The sequence below is a fragment of the Sebastes fasciatus genome, chromosome 15 (assembly GCF_043250625.1).
Source record: "Sebastes fasciatus isolate fSebFas1 chromosome 15, fSebFas1.pri, whole genome shotgun sequence".
NCBI classification, from domain to species: domain Eukaryota; kingdom Metazoa; phylum Chordata; class Actinopteri; order Perciformes; family Sebastidae; genus Sebastes; species Sebastes fasciatus.
The window spans coordinates 12,941,351-12,953,468 of NC_133809.1; the positions used below are offsets into that span (position 1 = coordinate 12,941,351).

Here is a 12,118-nt window from a genome sequence, read left to right on the forward strand (position 1 = left end):
ATGGAGTCTGGTGGCTTTAGCAAGAGCATAGATAACGGTTCCAGTTAACCGTCGGAAACATAAACTGTATAGCTGTCTCATGGTAACTTCAGTCTGTTTCTCCAAGCTTGGGGCATGCCGACTGTCATCTACTGTAGGTAATACACCGACTATGGATAAGTACCTCATACAACCCCACTACAAAACACCCAAAATATCCCTTTAATGTCCTGATTATATTGTAGCTGTACCTTCTCATCACTTTTATAGCAATGAAGCCATGAAATCTTCGACAAATGCAACTAAAAAGACAGAAAATTAAATTAAAGACAAGCCTTTAAAGATAAATCTAATAGATTCTAATAGATTGGACACAATGCAAAATGTTAAATTTGGTAAATAAGTTTTGTGTCCTCTGGAACACAGATTTTAAATTTTATTTTTGTTTCTGATTCTAATAATTAAAAAAAAAGTAAAATGCCGTCATCATTAATTAAAATCCTGGATTTCTTTCAATGAGACATTATAAACCTGGGGAATATGAGGGCGATATTTTTGGAAGACCACTGAGAGTTTCTGAAGTCTTTGATTGTGTCAAACTCCCCTGAAAACACTCCCACACATCTCTTTGTTGAATCTGATGTGCCGTTTCTCACCTGAAACAAATGGAAACCTGTCATAGTATAGTATAACTGTACTGTAGAAGTTTTTTTTTTTAATAGATATTAAAGGGAGATTTGAGGATTCAAAGACAGTAAAGGTTTTCGCTTTATTGTATATGTTGTTTATTCTGATCCAATGTTTCCATCACCTTCTGACATCAAGGATTTAGTCATCCAATAATAATAATCAGACATTTCGGAATCTATTGCAAACTACTTTTCATTAAAAGCTCAACTTTTGCTTTGAACATAATGTAAAAGCATGAGAAAGTAAACTATTTGTAAGTAAGAGGGATGCCATTGCATGTGCTGAAACCTTGAAAAAATAATCATTATAGTAAGTGTTTGTTGCCTTTTCTTCCCATATCAAAACATAAACAGCTCGTAGCAGAATAAAATTAAGAGGAAAAGAAACACACACATCGGCTCGATAAATTAAATCAAATCCAGTGAAATCTCCTGTCTCCCTACAAACAACAAACAGTCTGTCGTCTCAGCATCTCTCTCTGTGCTGACAGGGAGCGAAGAAGAAGATACAGAGACTGACCTGCAAAAAGTGGAGTCCTCACTGACAAATCTATCATCACTTTCGCGTCCAAATTTCCATTGAGGCAAACTCCCTCACTGGTTTCTTGAAGCCATTTTGCAGGTTCAGTTTCATCCTCCTCTGACCTCCAGGTGGCTGATCCTACCTTCCCTCTCTCTTGCTCTCTCTCTCTTCTTTCTCTGAGTGTTTGTCTCAGATGATTTCCAGAACGTCACAGGGCACGAAGCCTCTCTTCTTTCCACTCCCCACTCTGATGAAGCCGCTGCGTTCACCCTCGCTGCTCACACAGATCTGAGGGGGAAAAAAAATAAATAAATGTTACTTTAATGTGAAAACTACTAAGAATATAAAGTACAGTTGACAAGTACAGTCAAACGTAGTACAAAACATTTGATCAAATACTTCAGTGTATGTAAGTAATTGATGGTAGGACACAATATGTGACCCGAAGGTGAAGTCTATATACAGTATATAGACCTTAATATTGAAATGTCATAGTACTACATACTAAATAATTGAGGCATTAGTTTTTCACTAGAAATACACTATAAAGCCAAAAACATATGGACAGCCCTGTTACTAAAGTCTCATATCACAAAACTTGTATACTGTATTGCCCAGCTGGAGTATAGATAATTGCTTCATTTATTATTATCATTACATTTTAAGGTACAGTGTGTAGGATTTGGCGGCATCTAGTGGTGTGGCTGCAGATTGCAACCGACTGAGTGCCCCTCTGTTCACTCCTCTCTTTCTAAGACTGCGGTAACGTGAGCTACTGAGAACAAAACCGTGGTAAGCCGCCGTTCGCCTCGCTCAGAGGCCATCTTTACCATAATAACACTACTTTAGGAGCAACAGAAGTCAGACGGCAGCTGGCGGTACCACGGGTTTGAACTCTGCGGCTCACATTACCGCAGCTTCACAAGCGTGTCGTAGGACTACGGTGGCCTTCAGGTAACGTAATAACGCAAAAGTCTCTCTCTAGAGCCAGTGTTTGGTTTGTTCTTTCTGGGCTACTGTAGAAACGTGGCGGAGCAACATGGCGGACTCCGTGAAGAGGACCTGCTCCCTATATAGATATGAAGGGCTGATTCTAAGCTAACAAAAACACAGCGATTCTTAGTTTCAGGTGATTATACACTAATGAAAACAGTTATGAATATTATATTACATTTCTGCTAATAGATCCCCCGAAATGTTACACACTGTTCCTTTAATAAATAACAATATCACTGTGATTATGAGACGAGTACTGATATCCAAAACTAATGGGGGGTGTATTGAGGAATAAATACTGTTAGTTTTCATCAACAACAAAAAAAAAGTGATCAAACTTTTCTTTCTTTCCAACTCACTCATTGACCCTCATGATGGACCACAACACATTGTATTTGCTTGCTTGCTCAAAGTACTCTCTAAAATCTTCCCCTGGGTTTGTACGACTGGAAAAGAAAGGCAGCGGGTCACAGACTCATCTAGTTTTCGGTGGTTTCATCTCCACTGGGGGTTGCTTACTGTGAGTCCCAACATGCCCTGGAAAGCGTTGTGGGAAAAGGGGGCCTGATTTAAGTACAGCCATTATACCAAAAATGCTGATCTGATGGTAACTCCTAGGAAAGATCCTCTGCCGGCCAACTCCAGTCCAGCTTTTCAGTGAATAAGCCTGTGCACGGGAGGAGTCGCTGGAGGTAAGAGGCAACGTGGGAGCTGCAGGAGGGTAATAAGATGGCTAAAGAGCTGCTGGATAATGTGAATCTGATGTGCTCTAATGGCTTGGGTGTCATCATGAATTAGACACATGTGTAAAGGGGAAGTTTTAATGTCCAAGGTCGTTTCGCTTCTCCAACCAATGATGACGAGGACGTTCATGTGATCAACCCTGCTAATGTGTGGTCTAAATTAAAGATGAATTTTGTCTTTTTGTCTCTAAAGGCAGGCAATTAACCTTAACAACAATCTAATTGTTACTGTCTGTAAGGGAGGAATGTTTTTTTACCTCCAAAAAGTCACTTTATCATAAACTAAGAAAGCTTGCCTTGCTATTAGCTTGATTGCCAGGTATTTTCAGTTTTATCTGGCATGTTTTGAAAGGCTTTTATTCACAAAAAGTTTGTAGAGTTTTCTTGCATGCATTCCTTTAAAGCCACTACGTGTACAATTCAAACATTTCGGACTTTGGTGCTCTCCTGTGGTAGTATCAAGATACTGTTGCAGACATCAAGGCAGTTATTCAGCTTGTGTTTTTGTCATATTTATGGAAAAACCTTTATAAGAACTCAATGGGCATCATTTAATTTATATTTAAAATACATTCTACACATGTTGCCTTTAATTTAAATGTTTAAAATGTTTGACGTAATAGCCAGAAATATCCTGAACAATACAATAATAATAATAAGAAGAAATAGAAATAGAAGGCAGAGTCGTTGCAGATGCAGAAGTTCACACAGACGACCCCTAATAACGGGGCAGGGAAATTTAGGATATAAATAAACTATTTTAAGGGGGGCATCCTGTCCAGCTTGGCTTTATGTGAAGACTTTTCACTTAAGATATCATCTTCCTATAATCATCATCCTCTTAAGGTCTGTAAAGTACCTGTCCCTCCTTCAGGGTGATCTGGCCTTGTTCCTTACAGCCGATGAACGTCCTGTTACATCTGAACACTTGGTCCTCATCCCGCAGCTGATGAGCAAAGGCTGCTGGGAAGAAACCGATCCTGTCCTCAATTACCCCCTGAAAAAAAAAAAAACACATGAAAACAGCTGACACATGGAAGAGCTGCACAGTACATAAGAGGATTACAACCCCAGTGATTAGATAAAATCCTTGAAAAAACAACAGGGGTTCTGTTGGTTACAGTACATAAAACCTGTATTAAGCTGCATCTTAGATTATACTAACATATATACCTGGAACAGAGACATAAATATTATATGTCTTCATCTTCTTCAGTATCTATACATTATACTGTATGCAGGTGTTACATCAGGTAAAGTATCCACTGTTCAAAGACCAAACAGGCCAGATGTTTCGGTTTATCTACAGCCTGTAGAGAACAGCAACAGAGTTAAAATGCGTGATGAGTTTCTTCATGGTCTGGTGGCAGCCGGCTGCCTCTGTACAGTCACGTTTTAGCCCTTTTGTCTCCCTAATTTATCTGTCATGCAGTTGTGTCCCGAGGCGGCCCGTTGCCCCACTCCTATAATTTACAGCTCGACTTCCTGTAATTTATCAATCCATTTCTTATGTGAGCATTTTCAGGGGCTTTGTGGAAAACACACAATATATGTAAAACTGGACTAGCAAACATTACCTTTTGAATTTTGCATCTTAGAAGGTTAATTATAATTATAAACAAAGAAAAAGTTTTAGATGAGTCATGTCACTAGTTTGGTTTGGTTTCGTACTTACCTTCCACCAATCCTCATTGGAGTCGTCAGCCAATAAGATTCGGTCTCCTGCTCTGCAATATGAAGCAAAACAACGGAGAAATTACTCAAAAAGGTGACGTTTTCCTCTTCTTGTCAAAGCAGGTTATAATGACGCACCTTAGCCCTGTGCTTTAGTGGTACATGTCTACAAACACATCACAGATTAGCTATAAAAAATACAAAACAAGATCAATGCTCCTTATTCAATTGGTGAGGATGCCGACTTTTTACCTGGGACTTGTTTGCTTTAGCGTCAGTCTTCTAGCACGATATGCATGTAGCAATCAAGTGCATATTTAAGAACATGGTTTAACAAAATGAGTCAGCTGGAAAGATTAAAAAGTCATCTGGAGATGGAGCTAGCATTCATTATCTAGCTGCAGCTGCCAAAATCTACCAGCGACAGTCTCCATTTCAGCCAACATAATGAACTAGGTCATTGTCTAGAAATGAGAAGCCTGCTTTTATTTATTTCTATTTGAAATTGTTGACCCATTGTTTCAAAAGTTATTGTTGAGAGGTAAATCTACCACTGTTATCATTGTGAAATGCATATGTTCGTAGCAACAGTAACCAAAGGGGACGGGGCTTTGCAACAGGAAAAACACCTAAAAGTTACCGTAAACTCTGACGACAATGAGAAAAGGTGTTTATGTTTTTTTTCTGATTGGATGCACCTTAATCCTGTTTGCTGTGAGTAATTGTTCTTTGTCCAGGAAACGCATGAATCATTTTACCCCACCGCCACATGTACCATAATTACTAGCATCTGTTCAAAGCCGTCGGCTAATTTTTTGACCAATAAAAATCAAACGGACCAGCACAGTTGAGCCAAATGTTGGTTTACGTAAGTTCCCATTTTTCTTCCTCTTGTGGTTCGGTTACAACACTGGCTGTCCTTTGCTCGGTAATGCTCACCATGACTCAGAAAGCACTGTTTATTGGAGGTGAGAAATAGCACAGCACCCGCCACCCGGTGTTGTAAAATCTTCTAAGGTGAAAACAAAGTGAACACATGTTGTTTGAACAACAGGAAGTGTACCGTATGAGCATCTCCTCCGAGTACTGAGCCTTAAAATCAAGTTAATTATGAAAACATGAGCCATGAAGGTAAGAAAAAAAAGGGTTGGTGATATCATTGTCCGTTAAATAACAAAAAGGAAGAGTGGGTTTTCTAATTCTGTATTCTAAAAATGCAGAACTCATCATCATTACAATCACCACATAGTCGAAGGTAATCATGTAATCAGAGCATGTGGCGGCAACTGAAACTAATCACCAACCTGATTTTCACACTTAAAATGAAAACTGAACCTTTTGATTAAAGATTCCATTTTCTTTTTCCCATTTGCGCTTTACGTGTTAGCGTTTGATGTCTGCAGCGAAACCCCGAGGAGAAACACACTGATGTAGGTTTTCATAAGAGAATACATTAGAAACAAAGCTTAGTGAACTTTGTGCCGGACGGGGAGTCCAAGAGAAGAAGTCAATGAATTTTAAATTACACCTGACGATTGAAGTTTTTCTCGACTAAAGAGAGAGGACGTATCCGTGTGTGTGTGTGTGTGTGTGTGTGTGTGTGTGTGTGTGTGTGTGTGTGTGTGTGTGTGTGTGTGTGTGTGTGTGTGTGTGTGCAGGAGAAAGAGGGAGAGAACAAGTGCACTCTCATATCCTTAAATCCTCGCAGGATTTCTGTGAGAACCAGGAGCAAATGGATACTTAGGCTGAAGGACTGCTCGTGATGAATACCGTGTTCCTGATGGCCTGTTTCAAAGTATGTTGCAGGTGATGCCCTAACAGTCATGGGTAACGAATGGGAGGAAATCTGTAGCCTGAGTTTCAGATTGTATTGGAGATAATAAGACAGACTAAACATATACAGCTACTTTAAACCTGCGTTAACAGATTTTTTCTCTCCATATTCTTAGTTAAATATAGTTGTTATTTGCGTATTGGCCAGTACAAATCCAACATCTCATAATTTTAACCAAAATAATTTTTTTTTTACCAGCATTCAAAAATAAAATATCCCCTTTTAACCACTGGTACACTGTGTACGCCTCATGGGAGCTATAAAAGGGGCTTCTAAATGGACTTTCCAGAGACTCTCAGGATAAATCCAAGAAGACATGAGATTGACGGATATTAATAGACCATCATGGCAGACACACACAGGTACTATTAATGAGGCTACTCCAGGGGAATAAATCTTTGAAGACCATTACCTACAACAAGGAAGCTAATTAGTTCCTTTTGTAAATCTGTTCTTGTATACTTCTAGTGCTCTGAATACAGGGATTATATAAGATAAAACACAGACAAACTAATTAAGAGACGACTGAATTTCCTGGCATGAAAAAGCAGATGAATATTGTCAAGGAGCAGACAGCTCTTCACCAGCATGTCATCTAATTTCCCATGGTAAATTGTGTGCATGTGTAATTGCATTGTACGACTGTATAAGAGCATAAAGTACAGTATGATTGAATTTCACTGATTGTTTGTTTGTTTTTGCAGACTCTCATGCCAGTATGTGTGCTGCAGAGCATAAAAGGCAAGTTTAGAGCAACTGCAATCGGCAGGTGCAACATACATGAAGTTCATTATTGTTAACGCTACAAAAGGCAACAGGAGTCAATGAATGAATCTCACAAACAAGTCACACAGATTCAGTTTCTCTGTCATTGATGCTGTGTGTGCGTGTCAGGCATATACAATCAATCAATATATTATGACTATAGTGAGAATACGCCCCCTACCACTTATCGTTAGAGTCTGAATACTGATGTAAGATGCAAAAATTGTTAAAACTAATAGAGTGGTGCAAGGATGACGTATTTTTGTAGGCTAACCAAGAAGTTAGCATCGCACGGGTTCCCTCGACAAAAAAACAACGGGATCTTTCCATTGGATTTTGGATTATTGCAGAAAATAAGCTGGCAAACAAATGTTATGATACGTACACGTTTTGTTCAGCAAAAAAATCTCAACAAATGAACACCACTTTTATGATTTTTGAAGTGTGAATGTAATCGCCAGAAGTAAAAAGCTAACGTTAGGCTATAAACAAACTACACCACAGTCGCCACCACTAAGCTAAAGAAGGATTAGTGTTCGGCTTGATGACGTTTAGTAGTCTTATTTAGCCGCTTGTCAGCAACTGCATTTTTGAAAACACATAGAAGCTTCAAAATGTAGTGGGATATTTACTGACGTACTTTATGTCATAGAACAAAGCGTTATTATTTCAGCCATCCAACTAAAAACCCATTAAAAGAAACAGTGACTTCGAGGCATTACCTTCAAGGGAACCTGAAGTGGATAAATGATAATTAATTTCCGGGTTTTAGGACTCATTCCGGCAGCACTCTATAATGATCATTAAAAAGTGTAATTGCAATATTTAGGATCTGGCACAGGTTTGTTTGCTTAAAGGTGAAATGAGCAGCCTAACCTAGTTGTGTTTTACATCTTGCCTGGCAGGTGACCTTTGGGGATGTACATGGGTGTGTAAGAATTAATCAGAGCTGGATTCAATCTATATCCTTCAGAAGGTTCAGATCAAATTTCCCAGTGAACTTGAATCGTGTCTCTGCCTCTTTGTTTACTTTGTTTTCTATTTTTTTCCAGGACATTTTGAAGAGAGGTCACTGTAAGCATTTCAGAGTCAGTCAGTCAGCTATATGTCATCTGCACTGAGTGATGACAATGAGTGTTAGTGGGATTTCTTGATGAGAGTGACGTGTGTATGTGTAAACTAACCTCATGTCCAGGTCATTGCTGTCTTGGGGGGTGAAGCTGAACAAGGCCACATAGGTGTTGAGCTTAAGGACATCTTTCTGTAGCTGGCTCTGCTCCAACTAGACAACACGCAGAAACACACAGATTTGATTTTCAAGAAGTCTTGGGAAACAGGATAACATGGCTCACGAGTTAAACAAAGCTCACACAAATACGAAATAACACCATATTCTCTATTGTCAATTTTCTCGCAGTTATGTCTTAAAATAGTCTTTTGGCATCCATTTAGGCAGGAGAAGCCCTTGTTTACAGAACACTGATAGACCGCGGAGCCGCTTAAGTTGTTCTGCAATCTGTTCCTTTTAATCCACCGTCAACATGAGTGGGAGAAGCAGGATCAGGTTTTTTATGAACACTCAGGAAGTTAAAACAGGACGGGGTTGTGGGTGGAGAGGAAGTTGTCAGAGAAGTGTTAGCACAATTAGCAGGGAGATGCGCCGCCATTCTGGCGCTCTTCACACCTGCTCATAGAACTGGTGGGCGTTTTTTCTTGTTTCATCACCAATACCTTGAGTCTGAATCCTAAAATGCCTCCAAATGATAAATCGTTCCTGCGTAATGCCTCGAGGGAAATTTTGCCAAAAGGTATGGGAATGGCTTTTTAAGATACACAAATTGCTGTTTTCGAAGGGCAACGGGAGAATTTGCCATCTTTGTGGCGCTATATAGTTAATGAAGAGAAGTGTTTCTGGTCTTTTGTGGCTCTCCGAGCATCATCCATGTGGACTGGCGATGTGGCTGATGGATGAGTTGAGTTAACTGCAGCCACAAGGCAAACTGCCTCTGGGTGAAAACAACAACATCAAGCAGCGACAATCCATTACAGCTAACTAAGAGCCGCTCACTGGCCTTGAGAGGCTCTTGATGATGTGGCAGCCTGGAACACAAAATGAGAGGTCGGGCAGGTTGAGATAATAGCCTCCTTTGTTACTGAGTTATCAAAAAAAGAAGGTGGTATTTGAAGTGAGGGACAATGTGGTGAAGGAAAAATGGAAAAAAAAGGGAAATGAAGAGAGCAGTGTGCATTCCTATAAATCTGCAGTAAAGATTTTTTGGCCCCTTAGGGGTAGTAAAACAACCTGTGAACACAACTTTGACACATTATCACCTTATAAACTTAAATGGTGAAGGTGTTAGCCAACAGTTGCTTATTTACTGTACATAACTAGCAAACACGGTGGTGCAGTGGTTAACACGGTGGTGCAGTGGTTAACACTGGCGCCTCAGAGCTAGAGGGTCGCAGGGTTCGAATCCGGCTTGGGGCCCTTCTGTGTGGAGTTTGCATGTTCTCCCCGTGTTGGCGTGGGTTTTCTCCGGGTTCTCCGGTTTCCTGCCACAGTCCAAAGACATGCAGGTTAGGTTAATTGTTGACTCTAAATTGCCCATAGGTGTGAATGTGAGTGTGAATGGTTGTCTGTCTCTATGTGTCAGCCCTGCTGGCGACCTGTCCAGGGTGTACCCCGCCTTCGCCCAATGTCGACCCCTAACGGGATAAGCGGTTGCAGATGGATGGATGGATGGAATTGGCAAACACAGCAATATTAGCTTCAATTTGGAGTCATGTTTACGGCCAACTGGCGATTTCAAGTCCAATGCTCACTCACTCCCTCTAGCAATGCTTTGCTCCACCAACTCCTGAGAAAAACATCTCGTTATATACTATAGCAGCTAAATGTTCCATTATGTACACTAACTAGTCGCTACAGTACACATATTTGATCCATTGTTTTATAAAAATATTGATTAGTGTAGCTTTTAGAGATTATTTCAAATGTCTTTATTCCAGCAACAGTTGTTTGGCTATAGGAGGTGACCACAGATTGTATATAAAGATGGACGACATTCCCCAAAAGTGAATCCAAAACATCTGGATCGCCCCCTGGTGGCTGGCTGCAGTAAAGGTCATAAATCCCGCCCCCTCCATGTTAGCGGATAGGACATGGGCCAAACTCTGGTATTGTACGAGAGAGGAGATCTGTGTAATAGAACATGTCAGTTTGATCATGAATGTAGTTATAGAGATATTATGGTTAGTTGTTGTGTCTTTGTAGCCAAACAGCTACCGTGGTGCTAAGGTAGCAGCTAGGTGGCTCACGCTAGCAACCTGCAGCCGTGCTCGGCTCGTGATTGGCTCGTGCGGGTGTGTGGGCGGGACCTCGATACCGCGGCTCCAGCCCCCTCGATCACTACTGCGCAGAAATGCAAACAACGTCACAATCTCAAGCTGGCAGCTCCCATATCCAAGATATTTTGGCTTCACTTTCATACAGTGGGAGGAAGTGGAGATGCATCTATATATACAGTCTATGGCAGTGACACATTTTACACTTCCGGCGGCAACAACAAAAGCCCCAGAAGTTTGTTTGGATAAACAGAAGCTGCCTCAAATGAAGAGACAAACAAAAACAGCGCCACCTACAACAAAAATCAAACTTCCCAAACAGAGAATCCATCCAAAAAGAAATCACAGCATGAGCCAGACTATTTTAATGTCAATTGATCTCGGGTAGTTTAAACACTAAACCTGAAAAGTGTGAACAGATGGGGTTCCTATGTGTGACTGCGTGTGTTCCGTTTATGCGTGTGAGCCTCTCATCTCAAATTGGGAGGCTCCGTCTCTGGCGAAGAAGCAGTTTTCGAGCATTTTTCTCTGCTCATTACCCTGCAGAGCCTCCATCTGTCTGTCCGCCAGCCTGAGCTAATGGACCTGTCGGCTGACAGACAAACAGCCTGCTGCCAGCTGTGCTCGGTCCAGCCTGATAACACAGCACAATGCACTTCACGTCTCTTCCCCGAAATGGAAGGCTGGACTGCTAGATTGTGTTGCAGAGGATACAGTAGTTGTGTGTGGTTTTTGCCTTGTATGGTTATTTGTTCATTTTTATGTTTGTCCAAGTATCTGTGGTCTTTTTCCACTGTTGACAATGGAGATAAACATGTTAAACTATAAAAGTAAACAGGATAGATTGCTGCACATAGAAAGTGTGTACAAAGAACATTGATACTGAAAGCACGTCTCCAAAAAAAAACCATCATGGAAGATAGAAAGGAAGAGAGCGTTTTTGAAATCTGCCCATGAAATATTCATCGTTACTCTGCAGGGGGTGCCAAGAGATTCACAGAGGTTTAACCTTTTTCTCTCACTAGCATGAATTTTGCACCATCAGCACTGCATCTACACTCTGTAGAGAATAAAAACAGACCCCAGAGCTGCAGATCCAAACGTTACGTAAGGTCAAAGTGTCTCTCTATCAGCGCAGGCCAGCGGTTGTGTCAGCTCGGGTATGATTTGTTACAGCAGGAAGAGAAGTTTTCCTTCAGAGTCCTGGGAAATTCAGCAGCGGCGATTGATGCGAGGGGCAAAGTGCAGCGTGCTTAATGGACGCAGAACGGACTGGCTGGGTATCAGTTCTCAGAGTGACCACGTAGAGTTCAGGCACTGGTCAGTGGACGAAGTCTGTTCTCAGAGGTTTTCAGACTGAACCAATAATACATACAGTTTTACTGTAAGACTCTGAGCTGCAGAATAACGATCACTGTGAAAAGTGAGGAGGAAAGTTGACGACCAGAGTTGCTGACAAGACAGTTTAAGCTTGCCATTCCTCTAAAATAGTACATACGGTTTACTTTTTCTTATTCCTCCTTATATAACTACCAGATTATTATTTTGCTGAAAAGCTTTTTCTATTTAC

At 40.8% G+C, this 12,118-nt stretch overlaps 1 protein-coding gene across 2 annotated transcripts in view; it reads right to left on the reverse strand.

The window, feature by feature from the left end:
• Window positions 1-1,002: 1,002 nt before the first annotated feature.
• Window positions 1,003-12,118, reverse strand: part of stac (SH3 and cysteine rich domain) — a 34,070-nt gene continuing 22,954 nt past the window's right edge. For both annotated transcript variants that reach the window (XM_074660712.1, XM_074660711.1), the window contains 4 exons: window positions 8,388-8,485; window positions 4,606-4,657; window positions 3,790-3,927; window positions 1,003-1,479 (listed from right to left, as the gene is read on the reverse strand). In XM_074660712.1, the coding sequence (XP_074516813.1) occupies window positions 1,381-1,479; window positions 3,790-3,927; window positions 4,606-4,657; window positions 8,388-8,485 (387 nt within the window). In that variant the 3' untranslated portion in view covers window positions 1,003-1,380. The remainder of the gene's footprint in view (window positions 1,480-3,789; window positions 3,928-4,605; window positions 4,658-8,387; window positions 8,486-12,118) is intronic.